Raw genomic sequence first — 16,922 nt, 5'->3', positions numbered from 1 at the left:
GCTTTATGCACTAAGCTTGTGCATAAAGCTTTATGCATAAAGTCGTATGCACAAGCTTAATACATAAAGCTAGCTTGCAAATTTATCCTTGAAAAGAAAAGCTTCTTTTTTATTTTAAAAAGTCTTTTAATTTGTCCTCCTAAGATAGAAGCAAACACCAATGGTTAAGATAAGGTATGCCTAAGTTTGAAAAGTCCTTCAATCATGTCCTTTTCAGATTAAAAGCAAGGAAATCTGGTTAACCTTCTACCTTTCAAATGAGATAATGGAGCCACGCTTTTATTTTGAGGCCTGATTGCAAGAATACAACAAAACCGTTGCTATCCACATCAACAACCAGATGAATGATTTCACTCATTACTTTGGGCTTTGTGCATACCTTGTCACCGAGTTACATTTTTAATTTTCAAAGACTCTTGACAAGGTGACTCCGAGTCCTGAACCTCAATAGTCAAGATATTGGCATGTTGAATTACTTATCTGCTTATTTAGAGTGATCGAATCATTAACTTGGGCTTTGTACATACTCAATTTTCAAAGACTCTCTTGACGAGGTGACTCCGAGTCCTGACTGAACCTCAATAGTCAAGATATTGGCATGGTGAATTACAGTGAGTGATCGATGGAAGGGCCTACAGAGAGGGCGCAAGATACAGAAGATAGTGAGGAGGACAGGCGCCAGCTAGGGCCCAAAAGAGCTGCTTGTGGTGAGTGTGGTAAACGAAGAGGGCATGGAAAAGTCGGAGCTGGAGCCAGGGACACGAAAGGGGATCACATTATTGCTGTTTGTCGAGTATGGAAAATCAGGCCTTGACGAGGGCAGCGAGATGATGGTGGTCTTTTTGAGCAGCTGATGCACCTGTCGCATGGTCGGGCGATACTGTGGAAGAGGGTGGCAGCATGCAAGGCCTACATGGAGAACACACCTCCATCGACTATAATAATCATGTTGGATCTCATCATCATAATCAGTTATTGATTCTCCCATTGTCGGATCAATGGCATCTAGCAGCTTACTGCTTTGATGGAGAAGCCACACCCACTCTACCAAATTCATTTCTTGAGGCTGCAATTGAAAATCTAGAACTCTGCGCCCACAGGCTACCTCTAGGGCAAGTACTCCGAAGCTGTACACATCTGCTCTGTCGGTAGCTTTTCCTGTGAAGAAAGCTTCAGGTGCAAGATATCCTGGCGTCCCTGCTGCAGTCATGGTGACCATCATGTTGTGAGAAATCAGCCTTGCAAGTCCAAAATCCCCTAGCAGAGGCTCAAAATCTTCGTTTAGAAGAACATTGGCTGCCTTCACATCTCTGTGCAGCACACACTCCCCCAATCCTTCGTGCAAATATTCCAAAGCAGCTGCTACACCCAGTAAGATGTTGAATCTTGTGTCGCTGGGTAAACTGGCTCCCTCTTTGTGCTTGAAAAGATGGTGGTCTAAGCTACCGTTGGTCATGTACTGGTAGACTAACAAGGCTTTGCCTTTGTCGTAGCACCACCCATGGAGTTGCAGGAGATTGCGGTGGCGAATGCTGCTGATTATCTTGACCTCAGAAGGGAAAGTAGCCTCTTCTCCCAACCCATCGTGCATTTTCTTCACTGCCACCACTTGTGTCGACCCACGCACTCGCAAAGTGCCTTTGTAGACACGGCTGAATGCACCTTGTCCCACCAGCAGCCTGTCACTAAAGCCATTGGTAGCTCTTCTCAAGTCACTGTAGCTGTATATTTGAGGCACTGAATTATACTGCATCTCTATGGCGCTGCTAGGCCGCCCGCCCTGATCCTGCTGTCTCGGCACCTTCTTACGCCTCCGAATCTTCCAAATCACAAACAAGATTATCACAAAGAGTGTAACTGAAAAAACGATCAGAAGAACACGGAGAAGCGATTGCTTAGAATAATGGCAGTGGAGGCAATCACTGGAATTAAGGCCATCTTCAGTAGAGAAATTCCAGGAATTAACAACATGCCCCGCATAGGAACCACCTGTAGCTGCTGAAAATCCTACATACACAGATCCGTTGAAAACAGTAGATAGATCATGTGAAAGCTGCAAGGAGGATTGCAGAGGCCGGTGCACCGTCTGGCTGGTATCATTGATCATCCATACCTGGACAAGGTGACTAGAAGCATTGTATTCCACCCAAGCTGTGAAGGTGTAGTTATTGTAGAGATCCAATGGGGAGTCGGTGGAATTTGTGTTGTATGTGGCGTTGGATATCAAGCCGTTCACATCGATTCCTATGTGGCTGGCGCTTGGGTCGTTCTCTTCCGCGTTCAGATAGATGTCGAATTCGACAGCGAAGAAAGGGCTGGGCGGGCGACCAAGGTCTGAACGGCTGGCAAGGCCGAGGAGGTCGCCGGTGCTGTTGTGGGGAGGCGCCGACTGTGGAGAGATGAAGAAGGCGAGGCCATCACCGCTGTTCCCATAGTTGCCTGCTGTAATGATCTGGAACTGGAAGGAGGTGCTGAAGGAAGCGAAGATCGATTCATTGCCCACTTTCTGCACAAAATCAACAGGCTCTGTCCTTATGAATCGGCCCACGTTGTAGGTTGTTGTGTGGTTGCCTACCGCCTGAGGGGACCTTGGATCCGGAGTTAGCCAAACAGCGCCCCCAACGTAGGCTGGGATGCTGCCGTCGTAAGTAGAGTCGTTCACCGGCACAAGCAGGCTGAATTGGTCGGTGGCATTAGAAGAATATTGAAAATCTAATGCAACCATCCCTTGCTGGCATCCGAATAATAGAAGCATGTATAAAACCAACCTCACTAAAATCCTTCCCATCTCTCTCTCTCTCTTTGTGAGATCACTAGAGACTGTCTTTCCCCTCTCTCACGAGTGCTCTACCTATGGACATAAAAAGTTGTGCAACTCCCCCTCTTTTCTACCTTAAAAGTAGAACATATATAGGAGGCTTTTTCTTTCTAAGAAAAGACGAGTATGTAGTTCTCTTTGAGACTTTGAAAATTTTAAGGAAAATTGACTAAGTTGAGTCTTCCCAAGCTTTCTCTTAATATAAGAAAATAATATTATAGAATTGACTAAGCTTAACCGGACATTAAGTTCAGTGGTTATAGCCATGTTTACCGAGAGATTAAGTTGAACATATATATAGGAGGCTTTTTCTTTCTTAGAAAAGACAAGTATGTAGTTCTCTTTTAGACTTTGTAATTAAGGAAAATTGACTAAGCTGATGGTCTTCAAACTGATACAAGAAAGTAATAATATAGAAGTGCCTAAGTTTAACTGGACATTAAGTTGAATCGAGTAGTTGGTTATAGCCTTGCTTAACAGGAGATTAAGTTGAATAAAGGAAGAATGAAGATACACTCGTGCCCAAATGGTGTTTGTTAAAAAAGTTCCATTTTTCACGAATCCACACATTAATTGTCTTCATAACAAAAATTCTCAAAATCATTTTCCAGACAAGCATAGATTTTAATCATTTTCTATTTTTCAATTCAAGCTTTGAAAAATACACTATTAATATTAGGGGATTTGGAAAAATCCCATTACTTTGGGAATTTTCTTTTCAATCTACTTTTTGGTGTATCTTGAGCATACTAATTTCAAATTTGTCGGAGTATGTGGATTTAGAACCTACTCTTCAAGAGCTTTCCAACAATATGTCACATGAGGGAGTTTTGAAAAAGTCACCGTGTCCCCATTTCTTGATCTTGCAAAATGGAAATTGGGATTTTTCCAAACTCCCTAATATGGTCTAAAGGATTGTTTCTATTTTCAAATTCAAGCCTTGAAAATATATGGTGAAGGATTGTTTTTTACATTGACTATTTCTTTCTATGAAGATCCTTTTCCATGAATTAATAGTGAAGAAACCGAGTGCTTTCTGGAGCCAATGTTCTAGAAAGGGTCACCTTATCCTTCATGCTCTTGAAAAGCTCAAAATGTCTAGTTGAGAACTTTTCTAAAAGTATTTTTTTAATGCAATTATAATGTAAAATTTCTAAAAGACAAGGACAAATTTTATGGCTTCATAAAAGAGACTACCCTAAAGCACATGTTAAGGTTATATTGTGAGGGGCATGCTCAATGATAAATTGTCAGCCTTGGGAATCTCAAACTCCAACCTTACCCTGCACGAACACATGATTTCCTCTGTGTGAGCGATGGCATTAGTGTGTGAGTAGTATAGTTGTACTTTCAAATTCAAGTCAAGCAAAAAAAAAAGAATAAATTGTCAGCCTTTGTGCATGGAATCATGCAAAAATAAGTATAAGGATTGTAAAGTTTTACATAAGTATAAGGATAGTAGAGTTTTGCTTTATGAAGGTAGTGTGAGTCTAGTACTGCGGATGGGGCTTAAACTAACTTACGAAAGAAAAACACTAACTATGACTAATATTTGGATCTTTTCATTGATGTCATTATTTACATCATATAATAGCCATTTATCACAATGACATTTCATTGACATTAGGTGACATAACTTGATAAAGATGAAATACTTGGCTTGCAAAATCAAGGTTGCTTTTTGATGAGTATCGTTCCCCTTTTTGGGCATTTTGGTCATTAAAAACCATAAGTTATTTTGCCTGTCATAAAAAACTAAGTTACAAATATTTGAAATGGGCACTATTTATATGAACTCATCATTTTTCTTTTGGAAAGCCCCTATTTGAGGGGATGTAGCCAAGCTAGAAGCTACACGGTGTAAAGGATAGAACCCGAGACCTCCTCGTTAGGGTGGGTCATGATGAGCTAAGCCACTCGGGTTGACCAAACGTGCGATTTTGAAGGGTGACCTAGCCCAAAAAAGCAGCCTTGCACAATGGACTGTTTTTAAATCTGCATCAAATCAAAATAGAATACTAGAGGATTCATGGGAGCAGCCATAGATAATCCCCCACACGTCTCCTACTTAATAGGACTTATGTAATGCATGCACTACAAGAATCAAGCAACATTTATATTACATATATATATTAGAAATATTATATTTTTCTAATATATATATATTTCATATATATATACACATTAGAAATATTATATTTTTCTAATATATATATATTTCATATATATATACACATTAGAAATACTGTATGGGCTCAACCAGCAAATAAAAAATGTCAACAGTCTTTTTTAAATCCTCGACGATCAAATTAAAAAAATCAAATTGTAAAATGCTTTAAAATGGTAAATACGAAGCTTTAATAATGTAATTTGCTGCGTGTCAATTTTGGTTTCTAGCAGATTGAATTTCTCACTAATCGAAAGGTTTTAGAAAAGTTTTTTTTTTGAAACGTTATTGCAAAAACAACCATCATTCAAAACACGTATGATATCACCTCGCTGCACATTAGACAACATACATGAAAAGATATATACTTACGAAATTCCTTTTTGCATATTTTTGTATAAAATATGTAAATATATTTTTGTTACATACCCATTGCAAATAGGTGATCATAGAGGTTTTCTAATAAGTGAGGCCGCTTAAAAAGTCAAACACACGTGTAGCTATCTAGTGGTCGAAGCGAGCTAAATTAGACTAAACCAAGTAAAAAGAAAATGCTAAATTTTTAAAGGAAAAGGCAAGAATCCTTCGCCAAAAAAAAGGAAGGAAAAGCTAAATGTTTATATTATGCTTGCCTTCACTATCTCTCTCTCTCTCTCTCTCTCTCTCACTCTCTCACTCTCACACACACAAACACAAGAATCCTTCGCTAAAAAAAGGAAAGAAAAGCTAAATGGTTATATTATCCTTTCCTTCAATCTCTCTCTCTCTCTCTCTCTCTCTCTCTCTCTCTCACACACACACACACACACACACACACACACACACAAAAAGAGACTATCTCTTCTGTCTCTCAACTCTCTAATAATGGATTAAGGACAAACCATACAATTGTGACAATTCCTTAGATGCCCCTACATCCTTACCCTACATAGTTTAGGTACTTCTTAGAAGTTTTTTACTTCTTACAAGATAAATAGATATAGATTCTTACTATAAGCTAGTGGCTATGTGGGAGGGAGTAGCTATTGACACTTAAATAGTGGCATAAGTTATGGGTGTTACTAAGCGAAACCAGTAGTGACATGATTTACATTCTCCACTTCAACTTTTTGACAAATATAAAAATAATAATGCGTGCATCACTTAGCAGCACAAATAGTGTTGCTATAATTATGTCACTAAGCGATCCTCCTAGCGATACAAACTACACATGGTCTTAGTGCATATGTACTTAAAATTTTTACCCCGACATTTTATATTCTCTCTCTCTCTCTCTCTCTCTCTCTCATTTCCCTTTTCCTCATAGTTGTGTGCATCTGTCTATGGGCAATCCTAAGTGTTATTTTCTATTGGTTTGCTTAGGCGTATCTTGATAGATAGTGATTTCCTTAGGAAGGTGCCCAGTGGAGAACAGATTCAACAAACCATCGACTCAATACAATAGAGAATTGTCACTAGAAGAAAGCTGAAGTTGTAGTGATGATACGAGAGCCACCCTATGACACTACTCCACCTATAACATCACCCGATATGGGTCGTGTGGTAGCAAGGGGAAAGGGGAGGAGCATACATAGGACAAAGAGACTATGGTAGATGATGTCATGATGAGGGTAAGTAGAAGCAACAAGAAAAAAGAAATTAATCATGAGAGAGAGAGAGAGAGAGAGAAAGAAAGAAGAAAAGAAAACTATATTAACGTCCTTTAGAGGCCACATCTGACCTATAGGACTAATCATGAGAGAGAGAGAGAGCTCAGGGGGTTCACCTAAAAATATGTCAGAATAGCACATGAGTTCAAATGAAGGGGTTTTTTAATTCAAAAATTTAAGGCAAATCTACATAAATACATTTACAGAAGGGGTTTTCTTAATCGATTTTAGAAAAAACCAGTAAGTCCATAAAGAAAAAGGAGTCATTTTATTCATGAAAAATTTACAGGTAAGGGGTTTTTCAAATACCCCTTGAACACACGTGATACATAGGGTTTCTTAGTAGTGCATCCCCTGAGAGAGAGAGAGAGAGAGAGAGAGGGAAAAGATTGTAAGAGAGACCCAAAGTGCATATGAGTGAACCAAGAAGTCTATGCGAGAAGCAAAAGGTCTATGAGACTCAAAGTGAGTAAATATTATCCACGGATTTATTGGATGTCAAAAACAAGAAAAATAAATAAACATATGTGAAGTAAAATAAACATCGTGTCTCCTAGAGTATTTCCTCTCTAGAGAGTATTGATGATGATGGCACAGTTCCATCAAGTAGAAGCCTAAATCTCCTTTCATCTTCATATTGTATCACATGTGAGCAAGGCTAGAAATCCATCTTAGAAGAGGGAATGAAATCTCCTATGTATCTCATGGTAGACTAGACGTCTCCATGATATGTAATGCTCCATATGTAAGCTGCGAGACAGACTTGGATCAAGTTCTAGAACATGACATGGATGATATGATAGATGCCTTGCACAACACAAGCCATGTAGTAGATAATCATAATGTTGAGCATGAAAAAAAACCCAAGAAGAAGAATACATTAGACGATGTGTGGAGCATGCTTCTTGAGAGGAGAAAGAGCTATGTAGGCTTGGCCGTCTACTACTACTTTACCGTGGAGCACATGTTTCAGTTTTGCGCACTTGTCTCTCCATATTGAACTTGCAATTAATATATGGTCTGATAGGAGCATTTACAAAGTTATCGGGTATGTGTCCCTTTTCCTCTCTATGTTTCCCATGCATGCATGGATGTCTTCTCTTTCTCCTTTACTGTTCATTGTGTTATATCATATAGGTTATTGAAGAATTGAATTCTACTAGAGGACAATGACTTGCCTTTGAATCGTGCATGAGCATGATCAATGTTGCACTCCATAGGGATGGACTATAACACAGACCATGCTTGTACGAAGAATTGTATTCTTTTTCGGGGCAAGAGTACACCACTCTTCTCACGAGTGTCCACACAGTGTGGTTTATCGAGATATAAGCAATATGTCCAAGGATAAAGAGTCCTTGCCAAAGTCTAGCGACACCTCCCCATCATTCCACGTATTTAAACAATGTTCAGATACAAATACATTGCATCTTGATGACTTGGCACCAGAACACCAAATCCACAGATGATGTTATCCGTGTGGCCACTAATTCTCCAGCATGGCTCAGGCGTATCAAAGAGAAGTGGGTGGACTTTGGGGAAGATCCTCATCACATTTATCTCGAACTAGCAATGGATGGAGTCAATCCTCATGGAATACATGGCCCATTTGCCTAGTCAACTATAACTTGCCACCATGGTTAACGATAAAGAAGGGGCACCTTTCAATTTCCTTGATAGTTTTAAGGAAGTACCAGGTTAAGAACATGGATGTCTACTTCGGTCTATTAGTAGTTGATGAGCTACGAACGTTATGGGATGGTATCCAAGTTCATGATGCATCTAAGTGGTTTGGAGAAAGAGCAGTAAATAGTGCGAGGAATACTTATGTAGACCATGCATGATTGGTCGGGCTATGCAAAATGCTATAGTAAGTTAATTATTCTACAATTTCTTGATCAAATATAATTTCACAATTTTTGTATTGTACATCGCACATTATTTGCATATCTCATCATAATGATTAGAATGTTTGGCAAGAAGCCTGCCCGTTCAGGCTGAGATAGTTGGCCTACCGCCATGGCCAAGGCCCGCGTTGGGGGAACTCGCTTGCGCACTTGGCCCGACGTTGTATATTCCCAAACAAGAGGTTACTGGCCTTCAAGCAAACAATGTTGGCATTACTTGGAATACTTTGAAATAAACCCTGAGAACCATTTTTATTACCTAGATCAAGAGCGCTCTCTCTTTCTCTCTCTCTCTCTCTCTCTCTCTCTCTCTCTCTCTCTCTCTCTCACACACACACACACACACACACACACACACACAAACTTACACACACACAAACAAAAAATAAAATAAGATTGTATAGGAATACTTAGCGGAAAGACTTTTGTTTTGGGGGATGATGGGTGAGAGTTATCATGCTAATGTAGCAGGGAAGTTATTTCAACACATGGCTTTGCATGGTTCTGTACGTAAGGTAGGTAAGCAAGAGGATCTAAAGGACATGAAGCACGTTCGCAATGTTGAAGGTGAGGAGAAGGATGCTAAGAAATTGCATCCGGATTGGATCACAATAAGACTTAATGCCCAACCTCAGAGTTCCCAAGTGACTAGGTGTTAGGTACGTATGCGAGTCTCTTCCAAATTGATTCGGAGATAGATAGGCCTCTTCTCAATATGCAACCTTCCATAGTATTATGTCTTGGTAGACTACCACCAAAAACAGATCTAGGGAAGTGGCTGAAAGAGGATATATTCTAGGACAAGTTGGTGTCATAGGTGTTCTATCTGGGTAAGGGCTTCTTTAATGTGTTGTTCACAAAAGGCCAGGCCGTGTCTGATCTGTTCACAAGGACTCCATTGTTTATGGTACATAAACTTATTCATGCTATGCCTTTCGGCCCTCTATTTGATATAAACAAGAGTTTACAAAAAGCCTGCCTGATCTAGGTTGAGATAGTTGGCCTACCGCCTTGGCTAAGGGCCACGTTGGGGGAATTAGCTAGCCCACCGGACCTGGCATTGTATATTCCAAGAGAAGAGGTTAATGGCCTTCAACCAAACAACATTGGAATTACTTGCCTTTGAACCATGCACGAGCATGATCAATGTTGCACTCCATAAGGATGGACTATAACACACACCATGCTTGTTCGAAGAATTGTATTCTCTTTCAGAAAGAGTACACCACTCTTCCACGAGTGTCCACAATGTGGTTCATCGAGATATAAGAAAGATGTCCAAGGATAAAGGGTCCTTGCCAAAGTCTTGCAACACTTCCCCATCATTCCACGTATTCAAAAAATGTTCAGATACAAATCCATTGTATCTTTAACGACTTGGCACCAGAACACCAGATCCACGAACGACGTTATCCATGTGTCCGCTAATTCTCCAACATGGAGGCATATCAAAAAGTAGTGGATGGACTTTGGGGGAAGGTCCTCATCACATTTGTCTCAAACTAGAAATGGATGGAGTCAATCCTTATGGAATACATAGCCCGTTTGCCTAGTCAACTATAACTTGCCACCATGCTTAATGATAAAGAAGGGGGACCTTTCACTTTCCTTGATAGTTTCAAGGAAGTACAAGGTTAAGAACATGGACATCTACTTGGGTCTATTAGTAGTTGACGAGCTGAGCATATTATGGGATGGTATCCAAGTCACATGATGCATCTAAGTGGTTTGGAGAAGGGTTGTAAACAGAGCGGGGAATTCTTATGTAGACTATGCGTGATTGGCCGGGCTATGTAGTGTGCTCTAGTAAGTTAATTATTTTACAATTTCTTTATCAAATATAATTTCACAATTTTCAAATGTACATCGCACATTATTTTCATATCTCATCAGAATGATTAGAATGTTTGGCACGGCTTTCAATAACTAGTTATAATGCATGCCTTGTATGTGGGGCTGGACTAGAGGCTCGGTACTCAACATCTTTAAGGAAGCTTGTGTAAGAGGGACACAAAAAGAATTTCCCCGACAACCATGAGTTGTGAGAGATTTATGAAGACACTGAAAGGTTTTTTTCGTCAAAGAGCCCACCCTAAGGGTAGTATGGTAACATGATGGCTTGTTCAAGAATCTTTGGTATACATAATAGAATTTCTTAGTACATCAGAACCAGATATGCCACAACTATGGACACAAGAAGAGGATGATAGACTCTTTGGGAAAGAGTCTCAAGGACAAGGCCTTTAGATAACAATGGATATGGCATTGCGAGAGAATATTCATAAATTTTGCATCCTTAACTCATGTGCTATGGAGAAATGGATCGAGAGGTATAACCTAGCAAAAAGAGAAAGAGACCGAGATCTTTTGAATTTTAGAAACATCCAAACAACCCGAGCATTGCCATACCCGAATTCACTTACTCAACTTCCAGAATTTCCTTCTAGTAGATGGCTTTAGCAAACCGTGTGACAAGCAAAACACAGTTGGCGAGGTTATAAGCGAGGAGTGCACATGGTTGTGATTACCATGTAAGGGAGTTTTTATATATACACAAGAAACTGCAAGGCATAGTCTTGTACAAGTTTTCATTTTTTATACAATTTCATGATCTTCTTTTGTTTGCAATATCGCAAATTTGGTGCACTTTGTCACATGGTCATTACTTTTGAGTGGAGCAAACAGATAAGAAGAGAATAACATTTGATTACAGTGTCAAAGAAAATTTCATGCAAGAAAGTTGTTCAAGTGCAAGTGGCTTGAGTAGTGAAGTTGGCATGTTTAATCATTATAGAATGATACAAGACATTATCAAGGTTGGCTTCAGAAACTTGTCTATGTTTATTCTTATTTGAAATGGTTCAGGGTTGTGATTTAAGAACAACAAGGAACCATGTGTAAATATACGAGCTTATTTGTTCAAGTAGACTTCACACAGATATGGACAAACCAAAGGGACACATCTGTGCTACTGGATTGTGTGCAGGTTGGTAGACCTGAGAGACCATAGGTGTTGTTTGTAATCCAAATTGATCTACACAATAAATAAATATTTGAAGATATGGAAATATCAGATGAAGTAGAGGTTGAGGAAACCACTCAAGCACAAAAAGTAGATATTGATCTAGTTGAACAACTAGAAGAAGGATCAAATGAAGGTATAGTTATTGAACAACTAGAACTTCAACTAGAAGTAAACACAAGGGCTAATCTGGAAGTCAAAGAAGAAATAGAAGAACAACTTTCAACACAACCACCTCCAATGCCTAAAATAGAAGAGGACGATATGGATGAGCTACCTTCTACTTCTACAATAAACGAGACTAAACCCATTGATAAAGATACAAATGGAGAGGTCTTTCTAGAAATAGATGTATTTGGAGCCATGGATCTAGATGAGGATGAGAGAGTGAATGATGAGCTATAACATCACTTAGTTTTTTTCATAGTTTTCTTGTTTGGGACTATTAACGCAAGCTTTGGTAGATAATTGTCATAATTTCTTGTAAATATTGTTACATATATCCTTGTATTTGGGATCATTAGTGCAAGCTTTGGAAGATAAATATTGTCATATTAATTTTTTATAGACATTGTTATAAGAAATTAATATTGTCATATTAATTTCTTATAGATATTGTTATATATCTTTGTGTTTGTTTGAAAAGTAACTCAAAACTGGGTTGATAAGAACTATGACAACTAAAAACACTTGAACTATGACAACTAAAAAGAGATTCTAAGAAGGAGATTTGATTGAATTAATTATTAATGTAATAAGTTTTTTTTGTATCTCTCATATCTTAAATTCTATGTAAGGTTTAGGAGAAATTTATAATGAGTGGAGATCATTTTTTTCTTGCATGTAGTAACCTACTTTATAATTTCGTAACCCTTTTGGATTATAGTGCTGGATATACCTCTACTTATGGTGATTTATCACAAAATTTAAAGGCTAATTTTATTCTTTTAATAATTTTCTAAGGTTTGCCACCTTCATGTAGACATGCCTTAGAAGAAAAATGCTAAAATATGTTCCCATTCACAATATATGAACTTTTTAGCAAACCCTTGAAAAGACATATTTAAGTCTTCATGAGCTACTATACTGGTGTTAAAGTTTTGACCTAGTGTGGGTGTCATTTGAACCTGCCATGGACTGGTTCAAAATATTACCATTGGGATTGGAAATACTTTGGTGTGGCACACTCTCACTCTTTACAAGTCACTGTAACCTTTTCAAAAAAAAATTGTTTTTGTTTTTTCCCTATCTATCATCCCCTTTTTGAAAAAGAAAAGCTACTCACTTAAATGTGAGTAGAGTACTTTTGTTTTAAATGTGAGTTCATTTTCTCAACAACTTACTCTACTCACTTAAATGTAAGTAGAGTACTTTTATTTTAAATGTTCTCAACCACTCTATCCTCGGCTCTATTTGCCATGGGCTCAACCAAGCGGGATCCACAGTGGGAGGTGTTCGACCAGTGTGCGCCGTTGAGTAATCTCAGGCCTGGGCAGTGGCAATGAAGTCGCACCCAGCTGGTCCTCTAGTGAAGAAGATTCTTGTCAGCCGGAATCGTCGCCATTATGAAGGTTGGTTGCTGGAGATTTATGGCTTTTTTTTTTCACTCGCATTATCCTGAGATTAGAGGGATGCCAAAAAGATAGCTGCACTCCACCCTCCACCGATTACTACGCTCCACCCTCCACCGATTAGCTGCCGGTGGAAACATCAGCTGCACTCCACCCTCCATCCGTCACAAGCCCCAGAGCTGAGGCGTGCTCTCCACCCTCCACTGATTAGCTACCACTGAGGGATCAACTGCGCTCCACCCTCCACCCTTCGCAAGCCCCAACATAGTTCTATTTGTAGTATATGTCGCTTCTTAACGCAAAGTTCGAGCTCTCCAATTGCAAGCCCGAGCTGGAGGGGACTGGTAGAGTGCGCCTGCGTCAAGATAGCGCTCGACTGTGCTCGATCGCCAACCAGGTAGGGTTGTTTTGGTCTTTTCACTTGTACAATTGAAGCGCTGGACTGCTTATTGTAGGCTTGCCCATCTTGTTCTCTGTCCCCTGTCCCTTCGTCGTCTCTACCATCCATTCGCCCATCATTACAAATCTTCCCTTGGGACTCATCCACAGCCTGTATGCTTGCTATTGCGCATAGCATGTTGGCTGACAACCTAGGCTGTACTCTTCACCTTCCTGCATTTACCGAGACCACAACAACGCAGGGACACATAAGTAAAGGGCATATCAACTGGTAGAACTTGCAATGAAAAACAACATAAAAAAGGAAAGAGCATAAAATTTAAGAAAAGAAAGATAAGATGATTGAATATGTTTGGTGAATAATGAGAAGGATCCCCTAAAATTTTACCAAATAGAAATGCTTATGGTCCATCACATCTTTTGGGCTCCTTTCTAGGTAAGATTTGAACTCGTTTGGAAGGTCTATATAGGTTCATGTGTGGTGATCAGGCAGCGTTAAAAATATATATATGATGATGTGTAGTGATTATCGGGTAGTGTAAAGCCATGCATGGTGATTGGGTAGTATGAGCTCTATGCATGAGACTCTACCTCATTTGGATTGAGATTTTGGCAAGTTTTAGATGTTGGATATTTTGGAGAGTCTAGTGGTGTGTGAACACTTTAGGTGTGAACACCCTCTTATTAAGAGAACCTAAGATAGGGCCTTGGTGTCTTTATAAAGCATTATACATGGTGGGAGTATTATCATAATACAATCATTATTATGCTGTGAAACAAATCCATCTCGTGTGTGTGTGTGTTATCACCTCTCTCTCTCTCTCTCTCTCTCTCAATCACATGATGATTAGAATAATGCGATTCGATATATATGTGCATCATACGCATGTACATAATATTCAAAATGAAATGTGTGTGGAAGAGAGGCGGATATAAGCAAACACTCTTTGTATGTGTCTAAACGAGAGAGAGAGAGAGAGAGAGAGAGAGAGAGAGAGAGAGGGACTTAGAGTGTATGTGTCTTTTGTATGTATGAATTCTTAACATATAAGTGGTATGCAAAAACCTCTACTAGAATATGTGTGTATGTCTCTTTCATGTAGTTACAGATTTTCAAAAAGTACCTTCGTCAACCAAGACTACTCTTGTGGCACTATGTAAACAGAGGTTAGTCTCATTTGTGTAATTTGTAAGAGATCTTTAAAATTTTAAAAAGAAAGTGGAATCTAGTTTTTGTACAAGGTCTTTGAGATTATCACCTCATGTCTCTTCTATAATAGTAAAATAAAGTGTGAGTCACTTCTTCGTAACTATACATGTGGCTTTCCTTTTAGGAATCTCCATGCCCAAGTCGAGTGTTGGTTACATTTGCTTGGATTTGCCGCACATTCCCTCGAGTTGGTATATTGATTTGGCTTGGAGACACCAATGATGCAAGAGTATCTTTAGATAGCTTCAATTGATGCAAGACAAATTTCATTTCTTTGGCACCTCTCTTAGGTATTCCTTGCTGGATTGATTATAAGGAGTCTTCTCTTCAGGACTTGTCTTATCACATATGTCATTCATTGGAGGAGACACCATCTCATGTGCATTGTCTATTATTGGAAGAATAGCATGCAAATGAGAAAAATGTCGCATAACTATTAATCGGATGCCATAAAGGTGCTTTCATTCACTAATCCAATCTAGACAATCACAATAGTTACTTTGCATACTGACATGGTACCATTGACTTGGTGTTGAGCTACTTTGTACCGTGAATAATAATGTCATTTCATTCACAATCTGCAAAGAAAATGGGTCAACTTCATATCTGCGTAGAATCTTCTCTCCTTCAAGAAGTTTTAAAGTGTGCCTTTTTGATGATCCTTTGATGCTAAATCGGCTAGAATCAGCTTATCACACGAGAATAAAAGAGCAAGATTATAAAATTAAACAATTAGCAAGTTACAAAAAAAACAAGTCAAAAACATATACCTATTTTTTGCTTCTGCTTAAAGAAACCAAGTAAGGTTCCACCCATGTGACTGCCAGTCTTTGAATCACCCACAAGTGCATGAATTAAATCCAAAATGGATCGATTTATACGAGCTTCCAAGAGTGTGTATTTGATATATTGCCAGAGCCGCTCCACCAAATTTGTTGTGTTAACATTTTCATAGTTGAAAAGACGTCCAAACTTTGGCCATCGTTTTCTCCACATACAATTATGTCCACACCAACCGTTTGTAACATAACAGATGACATTATTTTGGATTGAATACTTCTGTAGAAGTAGTTGATACCTTCTCTCAAAATCATCCTCTGTAATAGAATGCATAAGGTTTGACATTAAAGTATATATGTCATCTCTCATCTCCTTTGGAACCTGAATTTACAAACAACGTTTGCATATACACAAATATATAAATATAAATAAACTTGACTAGTATAAAATGAATTAGTTCTACCTGTGGAAGAAGATTCTCAACCCAAGCCTTCTTGGTATGGAACCAACATAGCAAGACGTGACATGCAATCTGAATCATTGTTCCATTGTCTTGAAATTTTCAACAATATGAATCTTCATTCACCACCTTGAGTATAGCCTCTAATTCTTGCTGTGAGTTATCAATAACAAGTGCGGTAGGACGAACATGACCCATTCTAGAGAAAAGAAGAGCCGTAGTGTCATTTGCAAGGTAATGACTTCATGGTGGGCTCCCACATCACATGTGCACAACATGAACCAAATTGGTATGCCAATACCAAGTTGATTTGGTAGCACTACAGCATATAAGGGTAACCCAAATACGTTTGTCTTGAAAGTGCTATCTATGGCCCATGAGTTGTTTTTAGAGAAACGTAAAGCCATTTCTAATATCCAGTCATCTTGCAAAACCAAGATGAATGGCCTATCTTTGGCATCCTTTGCACTTGGATTATAGGGTTGGCAATACAACACCTACATAACAACAATGTGTGATATACCAAGATGCAACACATATGGTAGAGATCTCCAAAGTACTATGAAGTTTAGAATACACTACCTTTTGTTGTTGTTTCAATGCTAAAGCCTCCATGTACATTGACTCTCAATCATCTTTTGAAACCTTACCTGCATCATGTTAGTGCACTCAAATAATTACTCTTTGTGATCTAACAATATTTACTCATAAACAAATGATCATTCTTAAATATCTTATCATATTTAATCATGAACAAAGAGCAAGAAAGTACCTTCAGTGCAAATTCGATATGACAATGAAGAAACCTCTTTGGGAATCATGAAGAACCTATAGATAGCACAGTCAAGAGTAGATGCTCTCTCCATATGATATCGTTCTTTAGATAAGGATATTTTTGCAACATGGCGAGAGCTTCCCACATCAAACAAATCATCCGTG

At 38.8% G+C, this 16,922-nt stretch overlaps 1 protein-coding gene and 1 long non-coding RNA gene across 2 annotated transcripts; one reads left to right on the top strand and one right to left on the bottom strand.

Annotated features, from left to right (window-relative positions):
- Positions 1-329: 329 nt before the first annotated feature.
- On the bottom strand, positions 330-2,880 carry LOC147619497 (L-type lectin-domain containing receptor kinase IX.1-like). Its single transcript, XM_086773174.1, has one exon. It carries the CDS (start codon positions 2,786-2,788, stop codon positions 683-685), a length of 2,106 nt encoding a protein of 701 aa, XP_086629300.1. The 5' UTR covers positions 2,789-2,880; the 3' UTR covers positions 330-682.
- A 10,284-nt stretch (positions 2,881-13,164) lies between these two features.
- On the top strand, positions 13,165-15,060 carry LOC147619496 (uncharacterized). Its single transcript, XR_015261913.1, has 3 exons — positions 13,165-13,531; positions 14,637-14,700; positions 14,868-15,060. It is a non-coding gene; the product is annotated as an uncharacterized LOC147619496 (long non-coding RNA).
- Positions 15,061-16,922: the final 1,862 nt, after the last annotated feature.

The sequence above is a fragment of the Cibotium barometz genome, chromosome 33, assembly GCF_041138505.1.
Source record: "Cibotium barometz isolate CiBa-2024 chromosome 33, ASM4113850v1, whole genome shotgun sequence".
Taxonomy (NCBI): Eukaryota; Viridiplantae; Streptophyta; class Polypodiopsida; order Cyatheales; family Cibotiaceae; genus Cibotium; species Cibotium barometz.
This window is presented reverse-complemented; position numbering and strand designations above follow the sequence as displayed.

What these genes read in the sequence shown, in the direction of transcription:
- LOC147619497 (XM_086773174.1), bottom strand. Translation starts at nt 2,788, where the DNA reads ATGGGAAGGATTTTAGTGAGGTTGGTTTTATACATGCTTCTATTATTC.